The following is a 22174-nucleotide window of genomic DNA, read 5'->3' as shown; positions in this document are numbered from 1 at the left end:
ATCCCAAAGAGACCCGTTATCTCCCAGGCAGGCCTCTTTCCTGACATACAGTTTCGAAAGCCCCATACATATGTACTGAAGTGTCATTTTGTAGCACAGAAACAACTTGTTCGTTAAAAAACCTTGAGTATGTTGCTTCATACAACCGCCCCACCCCCCATGAAATTCCTGCATGCATTCTATCTACTCCTTAAAGGAGTAATCCCAAAATTTCTGTGGGAAGAAAAGGGATGGTGTGGATTCCATGGGTTTTGTTTTAATGAAACCCTGATACCATGGCAAATGATAGACATGGCCTCAAATATGCACCTGGGAGTTTGTTGGCAAAGAAATTACAGGCTAAGCCAAAAACGGAAGCATTCCTCTGCTTAAAGAACAAGCATTGCCTTCTCTACCCGAAAGTATTTGGGTGTGTAAATCTTGCTAGGAGCAAGGAGATCATTTGTACTTTATTGCTTTAATACATCAGGTTCACTGGGGCCCTGCGAGCAATGAATATCAAGAGGCTAAGGGTGTCAGGCATCAAACAGGCCCCAACCACTACACTTTCCTCAGATTCACAAAAATGACAACAACCTATATCATTTCACAAAAAGAAGGAAATCTGATTCTACAACTATGCATCAGTTGCAGTTCAGCTTTAAAGGTTAGCTTTCATCGCATAATAATCTTTGAATAATTTGAAACAATAGTAGAATGATGCAACCAAGCATGTTTAATTTCTGTTGGTTTATATGGGGGGGGGGTATTTAAGCATGTATTGAGACCATGCAGGTTTAGCTGGATAATGTTTCTAGAATTTTCTGCTTTACTGAACTTAATTTGACCTTTCCATTGAAAATTCCATACTAAGAGTTTTCTAGAAAACACAATGCGAGTGCTTCTCTAGTTACCCATAAATGAGGAGTTTTCACAATATCCATAGGATGAAAAATGGAAGAATCCTTGTTTATCTTAAAAGTTACTGTAATTTCAAATATTTTGTGTACCCAATATCCTTTGCCTCTGAGTTGCTAGGACCATTTCCAATGTCCTTACAGACCTCAAAAAACCATGATTAGATATTCAGATTGCATTTCTAGGATATCCAGGAGGGGAAATACACATCAAGACAGCGTAACTGTGGCCATTCAACAATATGCTGTCCTCCTGGGTCCTGCACAACTCTAAGGAGAGATCTGCCCAATCCTCCTCTGTTCTTTCACATACATTCTCTCTGGTTTGAGTAGTTAACTCAATCTGTTTTAACTTTGCTATGCCACAGAGTGTATCATAAAGGGGAAATAGGTAGGGTTGCCATATGTCCTCTTTTTCCAGGACCTGTCCTCATTTCTATGGGTATGTAAAATGAGAGTTGTCATAGAGATCCATAGTGAAAAGTAGAAATTGGCAAATATGCCCTCTTTTTTGCTCTTCAAAATATGGCAACCCTAGAAATAAGTGTAGCACTAATCAAGGAAATCACAGTTAAGGACAAGGATTTTGGGACAGACAAAAGTACAAAACTTGTGGAATTCAGTGACTTGAGCTGTGATGGTGCCCATGGCCAAAAAAGAGGAAACACATCACCCAGAGAAAGGACGCTGATCTGCATAAATTTGCATATGCAAATTTATGTGTATAGATACAAATTTAGAAATGATTGCTATAATGTAAACAGAAATATAATACATCCCCGCACAGTGGGGGAAACTATGACCAGGGACCTGTTGTTGGGCAATGTCAAGGCTCCAGCTCTCCCTTCTTACGGTTCTTTATCTTTAAACAGGACTTTGACCAAGTCTAAGTGGCTTTAAAAGGAGATTAGACAAATTCGTGGTGGATAAGTTAAAAAATAAATATCTCAAAAATATTCCAAAAATATGCAATCAACCATGCAATCGTAGAGTTGTTATCAGTGGGTGCTTTTTCAATTTAAATATTAAAATTTGATATCTTTTGCAGAATTATATATGATCATTGTTTTTATACAATGTTTGATCCAAATTAATTTAGGTCTACGAAGTTACTTCAGCATAGCTATCTATTGCCAGAGGCTGCTATATTGGGCCACTGCTAATCCATATTTTCTGAAGGCATGCATAACAAACCACATTCTACTTGTTCCTAATTCTTCCTGTATATTCATTAAGTAACTTGATTTTCTATCCAAAGCCATGGGCAAACTTTAACACTCTATATTAACAGCCATAATTGTATCGCTCAAACAGAATTGCTTTATCTTCAAAATGTTAGAACAAACCTTTCTAATTTTTTTTGGGGGGGGAGAGACTTTCAGAGAAACCTCCCTCTCAAGGTAAAAATTCCTCAAGAGTGACAGACATGTCTGCAGAAAGGGGTTCTATAAATTAAAAATTTTATGAGCTTTAGAGCAGACCCACCCTGCTGTGAGGCAGAAATTATTTCAGACCCCCAGAAAGATAGACTATGTGCTTTTGGGCAGGGAGGTTGCATTTATTTTTTAATCTTATGCTACTTATTTCCTCAACACAGATCAGACAGAAAACCTAATTTGTATGAAACTGATTTTAAAAAGAGTTTTACACTTACCTGTGTGTAATCTTCTGAAACTAGTATAAATCCATTATTATCAATGAGGTAACAGTTAATATTCTGTAACATAACACAAGTTATGATCAAATGCTTGATTTCAAGAATTAAAGAAGTTCACTGATGCGCTATATAAAGGGGAAATGCTTTATTCATATGCATTGGTAAATGTTCACTGTGGAAATTCTGTCTTTATGTTTCTCATCCAAGCACATAATCGTGATGTTTTCCATCTCTCACAAAAGGCACACTCTGCGCAAGCCTGGAGGCCAAACAGCACTTCTCTGAGACTGCACAGTGGTGCAGTTAGTTAATATTAATCTCTAATATATACTTTACACAAGATTGTGGCGTGTTCATTCTTTCAAGAGGGATATAAGGGGACTTACCAGGAATGTAATAGTGAAAGGCTTACACAAACCTGCAACCAGCTATCTGCTGTGTGTTTAACAGGGGAATGTATAACTCTGCTAAGTAAAGGAACTTGCTAGCACAACTTAGGAAGGATATTAATAAACAATATATCCTCTCCCGCCTCCCTGAACATTCCCACACTTGTGACCGCCTCAGTTGATGGAAGAGAAGATTTGGAGTGACCTACAAGCCACTCTGGAGGGCTTTGTGCATTATTTCACTTCCTTTAAAATGTAGTAAGCCAGCCCTGACCATCTGCTAAATGGGGCCTGAGACCTTTGTCCCAAAGTCCTGTTTTGATGACATCATGGACAGTGAGAGAGGATAAATGCGTTGCAATATCCAACAGCATAACGTGGATGGGTGACATGGGCTTGAGGATTTTGCTCCATGGTTTGTAAGAGTTTCCATTCAGGGAAGGAGATGTGCACTCATGGAAGGATTCATAAACTTTGGGTCCAATTCATGTTCTAGATTTTGGAGCTCTAGATTTTGGAACATATCTATTTTGCCACAGTGTTTGCAGATGACAGAAGGTGTGCGCATGTATTTGTGGCAATTTGTTAGGGGTGCATAGTCCTCTGCCCTGCAGATGCTGTGAGCAGTAGGCCTCACCACTCCACAAAGCCTGGCCAGCAGAAGGTGGAAGTTTGGATGGCATCCAAACTGCACAATCTCAGGTAAGGATGCAGTTAAGCACATACCTTGAAATGAACTCATTCTTCTTTTAGTCAACAGCACGGAAGGGGAATCTGTAGCCCTCAATATGTTGTTTGACTCCAAATCCTATAATCTGGCCATTTTGGTTGGGGCTGATGGGAGTTGGAGTCCAGCAACACCTGCAGGTTTTCTATCCCTATCTCTGGTCAAGAGCCTTAGCACAATATAAAAGGTATAACCCATTGCTGGGCAGCTTTGGGGAGGAAAAAAAGTTTCAAGAAAATGTTGCTTTATATAAGTAATACCAGGCCAAAACAATGGAAAACTCCACCTTTCTGTACATTTAAAATAATGGCAAAGAGAAGAAAAGCCCACATACTTCTTAGTAATATGTTTGCTTTTTACATAATCATTCCCCCAGCATTCAAGCATACAACCACCACTGGTATGTTCATATGTCCAGGAAAAGCTTTATCACTGGATCTTGTAGATTACCGGTAGATAAATTGACTCTTAGTCCTTTGGTGGTGTTGGTTGAAGTTTGTGTTGCGTATTCATTTGTAAATACATGCTTTAAGAAAATAAAAAATGTCTCCAATTTTTACTTGTGTTCACTTTGCAACCCTGCAGGTATTAAATGTTAAGAAAATATCTGCTGCTTACCTCGTCATCACAGCTGATAGAGCATCTCCCATCCAGAGATGTACACTGTAGGAGAATATATTTATCCCATGAGAATACTGTTTTATTTTTTCTGCTATTGAACTTAACAAAGATGCTTGATTTATAAATAAGATTAAGAGAGTAAAATGAAACCTATGTGATTCCTACTTGATACTGGGATCTAGTTCTACAACAGACTAAGAACTGTACCAAGTACTTATTTTACTTTAATAGATTTCTAATCTACTCTTCATTGCCAGCCCCAGAGCAGGTTACAGTGAGACACAATCACGACACAAAATCATAATATTCAACAAATTCAATTACATCAGACCCGAGCAGCAAAAAACCACATCATTAAAACCTATTAAACATACGCTTTTACCATAGATGCGATTCAACTCACATCTCCCACATGTATTAGGGAGGGAGGGTTGTTTGTAAAGAAACCAAACACACTCAGTCTCACTCACACAAGTTCACTTGGTCAGGAAAGGACTGGTGGTGGGTTGAGAGGCAGGCTAGAGGTGGGCAAAGAGGAAGAGAGTGAGCCAATCAAAAAAGATTGTGCCTGCAAGGAGAAATGTCTGTCCAAGTATGGTGAAAGCATAAGGCAATCAGGTTTGGACTACAAGGGGATAATTAAAATAATTATCTTGCGTGGCTTTGCGAGGCTGCGATCAGACTGTCTGACCCAGCCTCACAAAGTGGCACGGGGGATGCACTCACACGCCGGAGCCCAGGGGAGAAGAGAGGTGGTGAGGGTGTTAATGCCCCTCCTCTGCTGCTTCCACTTGACCCAGGAGTGGTGCTGCGGCTGGCTGGTGGCATTGGGCCATTGCACAAGGAAGCGGCCTCCCCACAGTTCCTCGCATGCCAGAGCCCAGTGGAGGAGAGAGGCAGTGATGCTGCCGCAGAGTCTCCACCACTTCCACCCCTCTTCCTCCCTCCTTGGTGGGCAGTGGCAGTAGCTGCGCCTTCCCCTCCCTCTGGGCTTTCAGTTGGTCAGAAATATTGATGTGGAAGATATACCTTGCATTTTGTTCAATCGCCTTCTTAAAAGTGCCTATAGACAGGCTCTGTTTTGCATGTAGTCCTGGTATAGCAGTACCACTTTGGACTTTAATGGATGGGGTGATTGGGGTGACTAAACTGATGAGCTTTATCTAGCAGGGAGTCTTTAGATTTTCTATTTAACCATAATTCACTGGAAACCATTGTTTCATTGGGAAAAAAATGCAGCACAGGTTCTGCCAAGATCTTTACCTCTTCTTGTCTTCATGGGATAAAGCTATCCAATACCCAACTGTAACATACCTGTCTACTAGCAGTCCAAAATTTCCTCTGGAAAAACTCGAGTTTCATCTGGATACCAACAGCTGGTGAAATAATAAAGAACAGGGGTTTGTTTTGTAGGCTTTTTATGCTTTCATTTAATAATTTACAATTCAATGCTTTTTAAAACTGGAAACAATTGTAAAAAGAAAGAAAGAAAATCTCTCAGGGTTAACACCTCAGAAGGAACGTGGACAACAAATAGAAATCAACATGCCACTCTACAAATAAGGTAAGCCCAACATGAAGATACAAACTGACTTCTGCTTTCAATTCTAAATGCATTTATGTAGAATTAACATTTTTTTCAGTGGAACTGACTTCTATGCAGATTTACTTAGTTTTTGCAGCCACTTCTTGTGGCTGTCTCCACTGTGGGCTTACTCTCAAGTAAAAGGCTGTTATTGGTGCCATAGTTAAGGCTAAGGGGACCATAAAGCATTGAAAGAGCTACTAGTGCATCTTGCATGACCTGCTTCCTTTCCAAGCTAAATTCCTACACTAGTCTTTCCCAGTTTGGCGAGGTCCTCTCCCCAGCTGGCTATTTATTCAGGGCCCTTTTCTGAGCCTGCTGGCCTTATGCTGTTGACCCTTGTTTTTCCAGTCTGAATAATTCATTTTAACAGATGATAAAAAAACAGAAACCACGAGAATGCATCTAGTTTGGTGATAGAATACTGATATCAAATTCTAAATTGTTTTATTACATTGGTTCTGCACAAGTTTGATTCCATGTCTTCCTCATTTTTATTTAATTTATCTCTCCCCCCCCCCCACGTAAGAAATTTACTTTAACTGGGCAAGATAAAGCTAGCCTTACGCGACTCAGCAGAAGCCAATTGCCCTCAGTGCAACTTGCCTTCCGCAAACTGGCCAGGGAAAACAAAAATACTGCAACCATTCATTTTCCGGAACAAGAGGTTTCAAGGCAGGGTCCAGGAATAGTTTCTGAGTAATACTGTGCCAACATATGGGAACTAGATAGAGACGGCTACTTTCCAATTGGCTTGAAAATGTCTCTTGTGGTGGCTGGAAAGTGTGAAGAGCCAGTAATCTGTTGCCTTCATCCATGTGGGGAACTGTTATCATGCTCCTTCAGCCACTTGGAAATGCAGAGGTGAAAAAGCATGACGATGTTGGATTCCACACATAGCTGGAACCTCTCGTTGAATGGCTCTCCTCGTGGATGAAATCCCAACACCGGGTGATATCTGCACGCTAAGGAAGAGGGAGGCAGGTTCCTGGTCCTCCAGACTTCAGCTTCAAGGACTGATAATGTGATGTCTGAACTGGGTCTAAATCTCGAATGCAAGCATGTGTTGGAGGGTTGTGTAGTATCCACATCAAGGCACAAAAAACAAACAAACATCTTTTAACAACCAGCCTACACCCAGCTTATAATGGTAACATTCACAGGCCTTCTCAATGTAAGGACAGACACTATTTAATGGTGTCTGTTCTGCTGACAGAAAGCTCTTTGATCCAGCAAAGCCTTCCATGCATAGAGAGGGGAGGGGAAGGTGAATATTCTCCTTCCTCATGCAGCCCCTCCCACGCCCTACCAAAAGAACAAGATCAAAGGGGAAATGAGAAAGCAAGACCAGATCACAAGCTAAGAGTCAGGCCCAAAGAACAAGTCAAAATGCACTGGAGAGAGAATACCAAGAGAGAGAATACCACGAAAAAGACCACTGAGTCAGGAAGTGCTCTTGCTCCATTTCCTGCTCAGGCAGAGTTAATGGTCAGCCTGGGTGGAGTCAGTTCAGAAGGTTATTCCCTGAGAAGCTTTAGTGATGCTACTGTACATGGGTGATTTAGTGATGCTACATGGGACAGTGGTCAGCTCTTCTTAACAAGATTACAGAAATCCACATTGTGAGCAGGTAACAATCTTTTCCCAGTAGTGATGTATGGAAGTGAGACCTGGACCATAAAGAAGGCTGATTGCCGAAGAATTGATGCTTTTGAATTGTGATGCTGGAGGAGACTCTTGAGAGTCCCATGGACTGCAAGAAGAGCAAACGTATCCATTCTGAAGGAAATCAGCCCTGAGTGCTCACTGGAAGGACAGATCCTGAAGCTGAGGCTCCAATACTTTGGCCACCTCATGAGAAGAGAAGACCCTGATGTTGGGAAAGATTGAGAGCACAAGAAGAAGGGGGCGACAGAGGATGAGATGGTTGAACAGTGTTCTCGAAGCTATCAGCATGAGTCTGACCAAACTGCGGGACGCAGTGGAAGACAGGAGTGCCTGGCGTGCTCTGGTCCATGGGGTCACGAAGAGTCGGACACGACTAAACGACTAAACAACAATAACAACAACAATCTTAGAATTACTCAGGGCTTTTTTCAGCTGGAACTCACAGGAACTCAGTTCTGGCCCCTCTCAGGTGGGTGCCATTGCCATTGTAAGAGAACAAGGCAGCTGTTCATGGTGAGTTCCGGCACTCCCCCCCCCCCCCTAGAAAAATAGCACTGGAATTACTGGCCTTGGAATAAGATGGGGAAAACTTCCCTTACTAATGCACAGCAATGTAATACTTTTGAGATCTCACTTTGATGACAGGCTTCACATATGCAGAAGAGTGGTAAGTTTATAGTGGATAAATCAAAGAGACTTTATGTTTCTTATAACATCCACACTGCATGGGAAGAAATTAAAATCTGTGATGAAACAATTATACAATGGATCATCTAGAAAACATTCCATGTGCAGATTATTTTTCTACTGAATGGTACTGTGCAATGTTTGACTCCAAAGGACAATTCAAATCCTGGGACTGATTTCTGCAAAGCTTAAATTATTCTCATTTCAAAGTAATGAGGAAAAGCAAGAAATTGCTATTTTGTGTGGTGTCACTCTTAAGTGTTTTAATGATTTTTTTAAAAAAAACCTGGATTAAATAGGAAATAGAAGATCAGGCAGAATCAGTGGACCTGCTCCTGCTTGTCTGCATTTAGGTAGAACACCTACCATTTTAATGGAATTTTTTCTTGTTTAAAAATGGCAGGACTGGATTTATTACTATTTTCCCAGGTGTTCCATTCATTTTGATATCTTAAGCTTTTGGCTCATAATACAGCTGCAGCATTAACTTGCAAGGTACAGCTTAGCTATAATATTTCAGATGTGTAGCTGAGGCAATAGACTCAAACTGCATCATGATAAAATCAACAAATGTCCCATGTGATTCTTTGATGGGAGAGAACAGAAGAAAATGCTCCCACACAAACTTCATGGGAGTAGTGGCTGGACCAAGAGTTTGCTTTGAAGAAACAGAACATAGCCTGTCCTCTTACTCAAGCCTCTTTTATTGTTTATATGTTGTATTTTACAACCTTTTTAGGAAGACTGCATAGGGTTTTATGTGCCTTTGGAATGTCTCCCCAGAATTCATTTCCCCCAACACACTGTGCTTTGAAAAGTCATTGCCATATGAAGCATAATAAACGGCAATTATGAATGTTTCCTGCTTTTCAGGTCATAGTGATTTAATTGAACTGATTTTCAGAAGAATTAGCAGCACTAGTGAATGGAATACTAATTTTCTTTTGAACCTCAGTGGCAAAAACAAAGCAATGCTGCAGGATTTAGTGTGAGAAAATATATGTATATTTCTTGTGCTTCTCAAGGGCAATGAAACAAACATAGGTTTGTTTGTTTTTTAAATGTTTGGATCATCTAATGCTCTGAGAACCATTCCACTACACACACACACACACACACACACACACACAACCCTTCTGGAGCCAGCACATTCTTCTTCTGCACATTCTACAATCCAATCCGTCAATATACCAGAGCTTCAGAGTTCAATAGCTAAACCCCAAACTGGTTAATATTTGTCAGCGTCCTACAAATCAGTTGCACTTTTAAAAGGCAATGACTCAAACTTACAGCTCCCATGCCGTTAATTTCCTGTACAGCCAGGTTCATAAATATAGTTGTTGCTTTTAATGGATGAGTCAGGAAACATTTCATTGATGCTGACAACATGGTAGGGGCATTAAATGGCACTGTGCTGAGCCATCTCTATTGACCAATAATAAGTGTGGGGTGGTTTCCTACCACTGTGTTTTGGGACATATGTGTTGTCATTTCCTAGCAACTAGTAGCCGACTCATTGGCCACACTGGCAGAACGCAAAAGGAAGGAGCTTATGGCAGTGCCAGCGGGTGTGCCCAGCAGCTGGCAACCTAGGCAAACATCCCCTTTCTGCTAGAGCTCTGCTGGCCCAGGGTTCGTCACTGACTATCTGGAAATAACATACAGACTAAATGCAGATGCCTGGGAACCTAGGAAGCTGCCTTATTCTGGGTCAGACCATTGATCTGTCTAGCTCATTGACATCCACTGGCAGCAGCCCTGCAGGGTTTAAAGCATGCATTTAAAGCATGTTCTCTACCACTGAGCTATGGCTCTTCCTGGTTAACTCCCTCAATTTATTTCTTTTCTTCTTCTTTTTACACCTTTGACACCTAACTACCTGTTTGAACCATTTCTTACTGCATTAAAGGATGCTCTGTTGTTACTTTCTAAGAGCACAGGATGCAATCCAAACACGTCCAGTTCTCATCAGTGCTTGGATGGGAGGCCACCTAAGAGCTCTCATTGACATTGCCTCGAGGTGGGACACAAACATATTAAATAAATACAACAATAACTATAAGAAAGGGTTGAATCCAGGAGTCCGCTTTCCATTTGCAGAACAGGCTCTGATCCAGCAGAAGCTACTGTTGGAGAATGGCTAGGGGACGGGAGAGGCAATTTTTGGCCAATCTCTCCCTTCCTCTCCCTCTTCCACCCAAATTGGATTGGATTTCAATGTCTAGAATTCATAGTACATCAATAATATAAATACTAGGGCTCCAATGAAATCTGCCACCCTATTCTTGGTTAGGTGGGGTAGGGTGGGGGCACTTGCCATAGTGGTCAGAAGTAGCTCATCAGCAGCAATCTCCCCCCAGTGGCTACAACCTGCTATTCTCCCCACCACAGCTAGGATACCCCTAGAATGATGTGGCATTTTGAGGGAAGCTGAATGGATTACTGCAGGGAATTAACTGAAGAGTTCTAAGTACATTTTAACAGTTTAGACTTAATATAAAGCGGGGGGTGGGGGTGGAGAGAGGAAATTGTCACAGTTTGGCTCATTTCCTTTCCAATCCTTTCCAAACCATCCAACCCACTGTGAAGCAGAGGGAAAACCTCCCCCACCTCTTATTTCATTTTGGCGATATGCACAGCGGAGTTCACAAGGAGGTTTGTCTTGGGTTTTGTCAGCATGCCTGTCCTTTCGGCAAAGGAAGAGGAGACATGAGCTGGAAACTTATTCATTAAAGCCTCTAGATCTTGCCCTCCTGGTGCAAAAGCATCACCCAGGGTGGCTTACAACATTCAAAACGGCAATTTCATGAAACATGATAATGTAATAAAACAATCAGCCAAGGAGGTGAAACTAGCTGTCAAGACCAAGCATAAATGCAGTATTTGCCACATACTACAAAAGCCTGCTGGAATAAAATGGTCTAATAAATGATGAATAAGGGACTTCCGCCTAGGCAGCATGGCGGCTGCAGCAACAGAAAAGAGCTCCTGAAGCCAGCCAGAGTAAAAGGCTCTGTCTGGCCGATCCCCGGGCTCCCAGGTCTGCTGCTGCCACACTGCCAACGGAGAGGAATCGGGGGTGTCTTTCAAAGGAGCCAAAACACCCCCCCCACGACCTTGATTGAGCCGGAAAGGCACCCGACCCCCCCCCCCAACAGCCGAGAGGAGCTCCAAACCCAGGAACAGTGGAGCCAACGCAGAGAGGGAGAAAAAGAAAAGAGGGAAAGAAGAAGAAAGAAAGAAAGAAAGAAAGAAAGAAAGAAAGAAAGAAAGAAAGAAAGAAAGAAAGAAAGAAAGAAAGAAAGAAAGAAAGAAAGAAAGAAAGAAAGAAAAAGGAGCCCTAAATTTACCGCTGATGCCCCCATCTCTGCCGACAAAGAAGAGGGGAGGTAGGTGAACACGGGAAGGCAAAAGACGCTGCGAAAACACGTGGCTGAGCCGACCTGAGCCGACCGGAGCCTACCTCTCCATGCAAAGCCGCATGACAAAGGAGATCGCAAAAAGGAAGAAACTACCCCCTTTTTTCTCTCCTTTTTTCTAAAAACAAACAAAATCCCTTTTTTTAACCCCTTCCTACCCCTACCCCTTCCCCCCTTTTTTTTTTTTAAAAAAAGAAATACTTTTTTATTCCCCCCCATATACCTACTTTTATCATTTTTCTTTTTAAAAGAGGGGCCACTGCTGCTGCAGCCACCCTTTAATTGAATCTTTATTTTCATTTCTATCTTTTCTACACACTATTTAAAGACACACTTTTCCACACACACACCCCCTCAACTTAAACCTCATTTTATTTTCACCTCAAACTCCCCTCTTAAGAATTAAAATGGCAGTACCCAGAAAACAGCCCTGAACCATCACAGGCCGTTTCCTGGGACTGCCACTTCGCCCCCAGACTTTCCACTCTCTTTTACCTATACCTTACTCATTTTTATTTTTATTTTTAAATAAAAAGCTCTATCTATCTACCTATCTATCTAAAGACAACCCCCCCTTTCTTTTTCTTTTTTTTACCTTTAATTCTCATTTTTATCTTTTACCCGTACAATTTTAATTACTTTTTTACAAACAAAAAATAAGAACAATAATTAGGGGGAAATAGTATTATTTATTTTTATTCTTTATTTTTTATTTTTAAAAACAACAACAACACACACACACATTCCCCCCCTCTCTTTTTAAAGCCCTTTCTTTTCTATTTGTTGGCTTGTTCTTGAGGGGGAAATCTTTCACCCCCAGCTACAACCACCACTCTCTTTTAAAACAAAAATTTCCTCTACATCACTGTTATTGTTATTGATACTCCCCCCCTCAACTCCCCCCTTTTATTTTTCTCTCCCTTTTTTCTCTCCTCTCTCTCTCTTCACCACTCCTCATTTTTTCCCTTTATCCCACCTTTCATTTTTCATCCCCAATTTTGCTTTCTATCCCTTGTATTTTTTTTTTTAAAAAATCAACCCCCCCCCCGTTTTAGCCTGTCTGTCAGTTTGTTTATGAGAGGGGAGCCCTTCCCCCCACCCCCTCTTTTAAAATAAGACTTTCCCCCATACCATTGCAGCAGCTCTCCCTCCCTCCCTCCCTCCTCCCCTCTCCCCCTCTCTTTTCTTCTCCTTCCCTCTCCCACCCCTCCCCCCTCCTCCTCTCCTTTTCTCTCCCTCCTCCCTCTCTCCATCCCCCCTTCCCCTAAAGGAACTACTGCTGCAATCTAATACCACTGATATTACTGTACTATCTCTCCTCTCTCTCTCTCTCTCTCTCTCTCTCTCTCTCTCTCTCTCTCTCTCTCTCCCTCCTCTCTTACTCCAATCTCCCCTCTCTCCCCCCGCCTCCCCCTTTCTTTCTTTCTTTCTTTCTTTCTTTCTTTCTTTCTTTCTTTCTTCCTTCTTTCTTCTTCTTCTTCTTCTTCTTCTTCTTCTTCTTCTTCTTCTTCTTCTTCTTCTTCTTCTTCTTCTTCTTCTCCTTCTTCTTCTTCTTCCTCCTCTTCTTCCCTTTTCTCCCTCCACCCTTTACATATAGCCTATTTGTCTGTCTCTGTTTCTAAGCGCACTCCCAACCCCAATTCCCACCTTAACTGGACCCCAGTACCCCTTTTGGATATATACAACCCCCTCCTAAACACATATTTCCCCTGGCCCCACCCCTCTAATCTCTTGCATCTCTACCTGCTAACCCCCCTCCCTTTATATGAACTGTCTGTCCGTTAGTGTACCCATCTCTGCTTACCTGCCCTCCCCCCCAGCCTCGGCGGCATCGCTGAGGCAACTACAGAAAACCCAAGAGAAGTTCTTAAAACACAGGCTAGAAGTGACACAAATGACCACCTAATCCAAACGCTCTGTAAAAGCCACCAGCCAACAAAGCCTGATCAGCTCAACAACCCAACAATACCCAGGAATCACCACTGCCACAACTCCTAACCACCACACGCCCTACCCCAAGTGGACGCCAAGCCAACCTCAAACCAAAACTATCAAGGAGACCGAGATGACACCAACCAGGGAGATGGCAAACAATGCTAAGATGGCAACTCCCCTTCAAGATGATGACCACCCAATAACGAAACGAGATCTGAGGGAAATGGAAGCAAGATTAGAAGAAACACTGAAGGCCACAATGGCTCCCATGCAGGTACTAATCAACAATCTAACCTCCAAAGTGGAAGCTCTAGAGAACAAAAACCAAATGCAAGAAAAAATAATAGAGCAATACCGGGAGGAGAACGCACGTGTGAACAAGAAACTGGACGAACTGGTAAACCAAATGGAAGCAGAACACAGAGAGATGAAAATTAAACAAGCTGACCTTGAAGATCGCAATAGACGTTGTAACATCCGCTTCCGCAACTTTCCTGAAAAAACAGAGGAGAAAAGCCCAGCAGACCTAATTATACGCTGGCTGAAAAACACAATCCCAAGCCTGAAACTCGAGGCGGATGACTTGGAGAGGGCACACAGAGCCCTAAAACCTATGCCAAAACCCAGCGCCCCCCCAAGAGACATCATTGTATGCTTCACACGCTACAAAAAGAAGGAAGAGATATGGCACCACCTCAGAAACTCAAGCAACCTTCGATACGGAGAAACCCCCATTCTGGCCCTACAAGACCTATCTCAGGATACCCTAAACCGGAGGAAAAGCCTGCGCCCATGCACCCAGCGTCTCCAACAAGCAGGGATCAAATACCGATGGGGCTTCCCCTTCCGCCTCATTGCAACAACCAATACAACACAACACATGGCTACCAACATACCTGAGGCCCTGCAACTACTAAAGAACCTTGAACTCGACCTCCCACCGGAATGGCAACCGACAAACCCACCAAATGACAGCCCCAACCAGGAGGAAACAACAGCAAACAACTGGACGACGGTACAGAGGAAAAAGAATCAACAGAGGCGGCAGAACAACGCAAACCAATACAGGCAAACATCATGCTCAGAACCGTCCCGCCGGCCATACGACACCAGAAACCAGACCAAGATTAACCAAACCAATTCATCGTAGATGGACAACCCTACAATAACAACAACAACCGCAGCTGAATGAAGCAACCAGGAAAAAACCACAAACCGAAGGACTGGTGATTTCTCCCCCCCCTTTCCCCCCTCTTTCCCCCCCCAAAACATAGATTTAGTTAACACCATCAACATCCCCCCAGCCCCGCACCCCCACAGAAACCCCCACCCCAACACCAGTCCAGACGACCTCAACCACATTCCCCATCACCCACACCTTCAACATCCTCATACTCCATACTAAGGAAAAACAACTCCAACCTTAATAACACAACCCACAATCAGGCTAAAATCTGATACCCAACCAGCAATATGGTGGCACCAGAGCGTACCAGCACCCACATCCCCACCCCAACACACCAACAATGTTGCTCATAACATTGGCAACATTGCTTACGAACCTTATACCTGATAGCGACGTTACAAAGTCACTTCACACTGTCTCGCTGATCACCCCCCATCGCAAACAACAGGGGGGATGGCCTGTCCTTGAACATGGCCTTCCACACCAGCTGAGACCTAGGACCAACCGGCTAAATGCCAGATGGCCCAAAATACCCCAAACAAACGCCTATATGACTACATATAGGAAACTCCCTACAACTTACCCCCTACTCTTTAACCCAAATCTCACTCTAATCCCACTAGCCCCCCACCCTCCACACCCTAGGTCAGCGCAACCCCACTGGTTCTTTAAACAACGCGAAGAGAGAGACACAAGACAACCCGAACGGGTTGGCAGGGAATCGCCCCACATAATAGATAAGCAAGATGGCTAGCCTAAAAGCAATTACATTAAACGTGAGGGGGCTGGGAAACCCCATCAAAAGAAAACGCATCACCTCATACATAAACACCATGAAACCACACATCACCTTCCTACAAGAAATACACAACCCACCCAAAGGCAGCAAACTCCTGAGCGACCCCCGCTTCAATCAACAGTGGGTCGCACAAGGCTCAGGGAAAGCTCGTGGTGTAGCCATAATACTCAGTAGAGACCTGAACTTCACTGCCACAACAGTCCTCAAGGACAAAAAAGGCAGATTCATTTTTGCTAAAGGGACACTAGATGGCAAAATCAAACTGACAATCGGCTCCATATATGCCCCAAACACGAAACAATTAGAATTCTTCCAGAAGATACTAAACAAATTCCTCTCCTTCTCTGAAGGGGAAGCAATCCTAGGAGGGGACCTCAACCTAAATATGAAAGGTTTATCCCTGAAAGATATCCACCCCACAACCCCATGGGCAACCTTCCTCCGAAGGAAACCCCCAACAACTAGGAACTCTTACAAGTTACTAAAAATGCTAAAAAACAGGGGTCTCTACGACATTTGGGGTGAGCAAAACCCGGGAGACATCAGCCATACATTCCAATTGGGACGCCATGATACAGTGTCCAGACTGGACAGCATTCTACTCACACAGGGTCTGATCCCCTCAGTAGAATCAACAAACATAGGTAACATTAAAATCACAGATCACGCCCCAGTAGAAGTCATTGTTAAAATAGGAGAAGGAACACAAACCACCCCTTCATGGTCCTTCAGTCCCATCCTAACTACAAACAAACAAATTAGAGAGAGTCTCACAAAAACCCTCCAAAACTACTTCAAGGAAAACGATGTAAACAATATAACAACCCCCCTCCTATGGGACGCAATGAAAGCGGTCACCAGAGGAGCTTGCATAAAAGAGAAAACATTCCTTAAAAAACAAACCTCCTCAAAAATTAGCAAAATAGAACAAGACATCACAGCCCTCTCATCACGCTATAAACAAACAGGATCTAAAAAACTCCTCAAACTTATAGAACAAAAAAGGAGAGAACTAGACTCCCTAGAAATTAACAAAACAATGATCAACATTCTATACTCTAAACAACGTTTCTATGAATATGGAGGGAAAAACTCCAGATTACTAGCAAATAGATGTAGGAAAAAAGCACTCAAAACAAGAATACACTGCATCACCAAAAAAGACGGCAACATAACATTCTCCCCCAAAGAAATAACCTCAGAATTTGCAGAATTCTACTCCAACCTATACACCTCCCATAACCCACCAGAGAAGGAAATCAGAACATTCCTAGCAGGACTGACCATGCCTACCCTAACTGATGAGGAACAGGAATTCATGGACAGCCCTATCACCCCAGAGGAAATAGATGCGGTCCTCAAAAACCTGAAACCACACAAAGCCCCAGGCCCAGATGGCTTCACAGCAGAATTCTATAGGAAATTCAAAGAACCCTTGATGCCCTACATGACCCGCCTATTCAACGACATCATAAAAGGGGGCCCCATCCCCAAAACCTGGACCCACTCCAAAATAGTCTCCATCCCCAAACCACTAAAAGATAGCCTCAAAGTAGAATCATACCGCCCAATCTCATTAATAAACCAAGACTACAAGATATTCACATCAATCTTGGCCAACCGCCTAAAAACCTTCCTACACAAATTAATAGCCCCAGACCAGACTGGCTTTGTCCCTGGCCGCAATATAACAGACCCCATCAGGAAACTACTGAACCTGATCGAACACAACAAGGCAACCAAACTCCCATTGACAATTATGTCCCTAGACATCCTCAAAGCCTTTGACTGCTTGGAGTGGAAATACATATTAGCAGTACTAACTAACATGAAATTTGGCCCCAACTTCCTACAAATCCTCAAACAAATATACTCCCAAGCCTCAGCAAAATGCAGAACTAATAATATGGATTCTAATACTATAGCTATCCAAAGAGGCACGAAACAAGGATGCCCACTGTCTCCCTTCTTATTTATCCTGGCTCTGGAACCCTTAGCAATCCGCATCCGAGCAGCCACAGACATCAAGGGAGTGGAAATAAAAGGCAGAACCTATAAATTAGGGCTCTTTGCAGATGACCTAATGGTCACAACACCAGACCCCATAAGCACAGCAACCTCCCTAATCAGAGAACTCAACACATTTGCAATGGTGTCGGGCCTACAGGTAAATTTTACAAAGTCAGAAGCTATGTGCTTTAACACCCCTCCTCACACCCAAAAAGAGCTCACGAAGGTCACCAAAATAAAACTTTGCCACACCAAGTTCAGATACCTAGGGGTACAAATAACCAGAAACCTCAATAAATTGTACCTCCACAACTACAAGCCCCTGTGGCGACAAATTAACAAAGACCTAAAGAGATGGAATAACATGAATTTCACTCTCTCAGACAAAATAGCCATGATCAAAATGATCACACTCCCAAAACTAACCTACCTATTCCAAACCCTCCCAATCTGGATCCCCTCAACCCAACTTCGCAGTTGGCAGAGAAAACTACACTCTTTCATCTTCTCACATAAAAAACCAAGAATAAGCTCCAAATACCTGCACCTCCCCACCTCAGAAGGAGGATGGGGAATCCCCAACATAGAAGCATATTACAATGCCAACCAAATACGCCATATAATCCCATATATACTAGAAGATGAGACAAAACAATGGGTACACCTAGAGAGGGACACAATTGAAAACACCTGCACCACAACATACCCACTCCTCCCAAACAAACTAAAGAAAATTCCCACAACGCTTAACAGGTACACACAGACCATGCTCAAAGCATGGAAAACACAAATAGGCAAACTATCCCCAAGCCCATCCCCACTAATCCCCCTGGCGCACCACCCATTATTCTACCATGCAGCACAAAACCTCCAGACAAAAACCTGGCGAACCAAAGGCTTATATCGCCTAATAGACTTTTATAAAAATAACAAACCCTTGTCAACACAAGAAATACAAGACAAACTAGAAGACACCCAAATGACCTGGTTAACACAACACCAACTACATGCCCTCTTAAACAACCCAACAGTAAAATCAGCAGCAACTAGGCCCCTGACAACCTTCGAAAACCTCCTCCTAACAACAAAGGGAAACGGTAAAGGGACGGTATCCGCAATATACAAAATACTACTCCAAAATCCCGCAAATCCCCTAGACGCAATCAAAAAACAATGGGAGAATGACATAGGCTATGAGATTAACCCCACTCAATGGACCAGAATGTGGTCTAAACCCCCCTTTAAATCCATATCAACGAAAAGAAAAGAACTCACACTGAAACTCACCTACAGGTGGTACCTAACACCAAGGAAACTAGCGCTAATACACCCAGGAACCTCACCAAAATGCTGGAGAGGGTGCACCTCCACAGGCACATACCTCCACATGTGGTGGGAGTGTCCCAAAATTCAACTATTCTGGACAACAGCCATACAAGAAATATGTAAAATAACTAAGCAAGTAATAGACATCACCCCAGAATTGGCCCTACTAAACATCTTCCAAGACAACAATGCCCATTTACACCACAAAGAACTCATAACCCACCTGCTCTCAGCAGCCAGAAACATCATAACCAGACACTGGAGAGACCTGTCAGGAGTAAGCATGGACCAATGGTTCCAAATAGTATGGGAAACAGCCCTACTAGAAAAATTAACTAATAAACTGAAACTGACACGGGGACAAACAGAAGAAGACGCCTTCACCCCGGTATGGCTCCCCTTTATCACATACACAGCCCAACAGGACAATGACAATAATCCACCAACAGCATACAAATCAATATGGCTAACCTGATCCAAAACACCCACCCACCTCACTCACACACGAAAACAAAGATCACCACAGCCAATCACAAGCAAACAATCACACCCTAGGCCAACCCCAACCTCTCTCACCACCAAAGAAACACAAGTGAACAACGCAAGCACGCTGACACCAAACTCTACATACATTAAGCATAATAGAAACACCGCCACCCGACCCCACTCCCATCCATCTTCCCTCTCTCCACCCCCTTTCTTTTTTCTTCTCCCCCTAATGCCTCAACAAATGAAACAGATTTGTAAAAACGCTACGTGGAAGAAGAAGAAAAAAAAAATACGAGGCACTACATTTCTGTAAAACAAGAAAATCCTTAATAAAAAATATTTAAAAAAAATAAAATAAAAATAAATGATGAATAACAGTGACCTGGGAATGATCGGAGTTCTAGTCCATTATCAGGGAAGATGGGAAGCAGGACCTACAACCTTTCATGCATCTATATCCCTAAAAGATATATTGTATATATTCATACCAGTAGATATATTAGTATGTTCTAAATCAATATTTTATTTTTAAAAGTTTCACCTATCTGCATAAAGATGCTTTAGAATCACTCACTCACTCATTCAGAGACTTATTTGCTGGGCTACCAAAATGATATAATGATATACTTCAACATGATATAAAAAACAAGTTTAGGTATGTCCTGATTCCTAGAAAAAAATCTGACAATGCACTTATCTTCCTAAAAATGGTACCTATGAAATTCAGTCCAAAATAATTGAGGTAATTTACCACTCTAAAAGCTGAACTATGATACAAGCATAGTCCGAGTAAACTTGGTTGTTGAGAAAGTCACCACCCTCTAAAGTGAAAAAAGTTAATGTGCAGATCTGTCTGAAAAAGAGCCACAAATCAATGCTAGATATATTTGTATGGGCAGCATACAACAAGAACAACAACTTCATAAAAAGCACTACTCAACACATGTTGAGAAAAGGTTTCTTCAAGGACTAATGTTACATGTTCTGTTTAAAAATATGGGCAGTTCGGTGCTGGCAAATGCCAGCTGTCCCATGACAAAAGCACAGATTTTGAAGGTACTGGGGAAAGAAATGTGCATTTATTACACATATACCAGCAATTATGTACAAAGATCCCACATAGTTTGTATGAAAATGCATGTTCCTGTATTTTTATAATAAGGATGCTGGCATTTATAGAGATTAGCTGTTAAGAGTAAATTCCTTTAAAGCAGCTTACTCGTTTGTTGTCATTATCTACTGCTAGTCATGCATTCATTTAATATTTGTTTTTAAAAATGCAGCAGTTTCTAATCTGTGCAGAAGATAGCACCACACTAAATTGTTCAGTGATACTCAATGTTCAATATAAACATAAGGTACTTACTGGGTTGGCTAAGAGCCATCTATCCTGAAGTACCCTGATCTTTAGTTCTAAGCCATGTTGAAACAAGAAGTCATTAATTCAATCCCAGCAAGATTTTAATGTAAACTGCAATGCTGAGATTTCCCTTTTTCTAATCTACCTTCATCCTGTAGCCTCTCAAAGCAGGGCAGGGTTGTGCATATCTTTCTTTTTAAAGGACAGAGCAGTTGTGTTTATACAGCTTCTCAGAAAGATAATTGTAGGTGTGCCTGGTAAGATTCTATTGAAATCAATTTTCAATGGTGCACTTATAATAACTACATACTGGCAGGATCATTGTAAAAACCTACAGTTTAAAAAATATATATGAGATATATATCAGAATAGATGAATAAAAGAATAAGTTAAGACAATTTGGAGTATGCAGGGAAGGACAAAAATAAATGTAAGGAACTGCAGAAAGAGGGAGAAGGGGGTTGAAACTGAAAATTGTAAAACTTGGCAAAATAATTGTAATGTATATATATATATATATATATATATATATATATATATATAAATGAAAATCACACACTACATACTGATAGCCTCTTGGTTTAAAAAAATTTATCATTTCATTGGTACATGGTAAAATGGGGAAGCAGAAGACATGATCCCCAGAACTGATCCACTGATCCTCTAATCTACTGAAATCTATAAGCTGCAACATGATTTACACCCTATGCCCTTTTAAAACGTGTTGGGGAGTTATTGGGTTGTTGTTTTTATTTTGATTATGTATTCTGTGGTTTTATATTCTGATTTTATTCTGTGAATGACCCTGAGACCTGCAGGCATAGGGTGGTATATTAATAATAATAATAATAATAATAATGTGCAGTGAAAATATGGAACACATTAGCCGGGCTGAAATAGGTCACAACTAATACACCATACTCTTTGTAACTTGCCAAAATTGCAAACAAGAAGCTTAAGTCCATAATGGTGGAGAAGCAATGTTTTCCCTATACCCTTTTGGTGTGATGCTAGAGCAGGCATAGGCAAACTCGACCCTCCAGATGTTTTGGGACTATAACCCCCATCATCCCTAGCTAACAGAACCAGTGGTCAGGGATGATGGGAATTGTAGTCTCAAAACATCTGGAGGGGCGAGTTGGCCTATGTCTGGGCTAGAGCATGAAAGAAGCCTAGGAACTGACATACAGTAGATTACAATTTATGATTCATCAGTTGTTACACTGAGAAACCCATCACATTTACAAAAAGAAAAACATACACCAATAAACAAATTTTAGAAAGGGGCAAGATTAGATGTAGACACACAAAGCATTTTTTTTAAAAAAACAAGCAAACACCAAGACTCCTTATGCTCCGCTCCCCATTTCTTACCACCCAGGATGGCCCCGCCTTCTGCCTGCCCCTCAGAGTCAGCACA

At 42.0% G+C, this 22174-nt stretch overlaps 1 protein-coding gene across 3 annotated transcripts in view; it reads right to left on the bottom strand.

Moving 5' to 3' along the window:
- CACNA2D3 (calcium voltage-gated channel auxiliary subunit alpha2delta 3) overlaps positions 1-22174 on the bottom strand; it is a 514138-nt gene that overhangs the window by 53863 nt on the left and 438101 nt on the right. For all 3 annotated transcript variants that reach the window (XM_081898304.1, XM_081898305.1, XM_081898306.1), the window contains 3 exons: positions 5605-5666; positions 4288-4332; positions 2551-2613 (listed from right to left, as the gene is read on the bottom strand). In XM_081898304.1, coding sequence (XP_081754430.1) covers positions 2551-2613; positions 4288-4332; positions 5605-5666 — 170 coding nt within the window. The remainder of the gene's footprint in view (positions 1-2550; positions 2614-4287; positions 4333-5604; positions 5667-22174) is intronic.

Source organism: Podarcis melisellensis, assembly GCF_964234715.1.
Source record: "Podarcis melisellensis genome assembly, chromosome: 2".
Classification (NCBI taxonomy): Eukaryota; Metazoa; Chordata; class Lepidosauria; order Squamata; family Lacertidae; genus Podarcis; species Podarcis melisellensis.
Note: the sequence above shows the minus strand (reverse complement) of the source record. Positions and strands in the feature narration are given on the sequence as shown.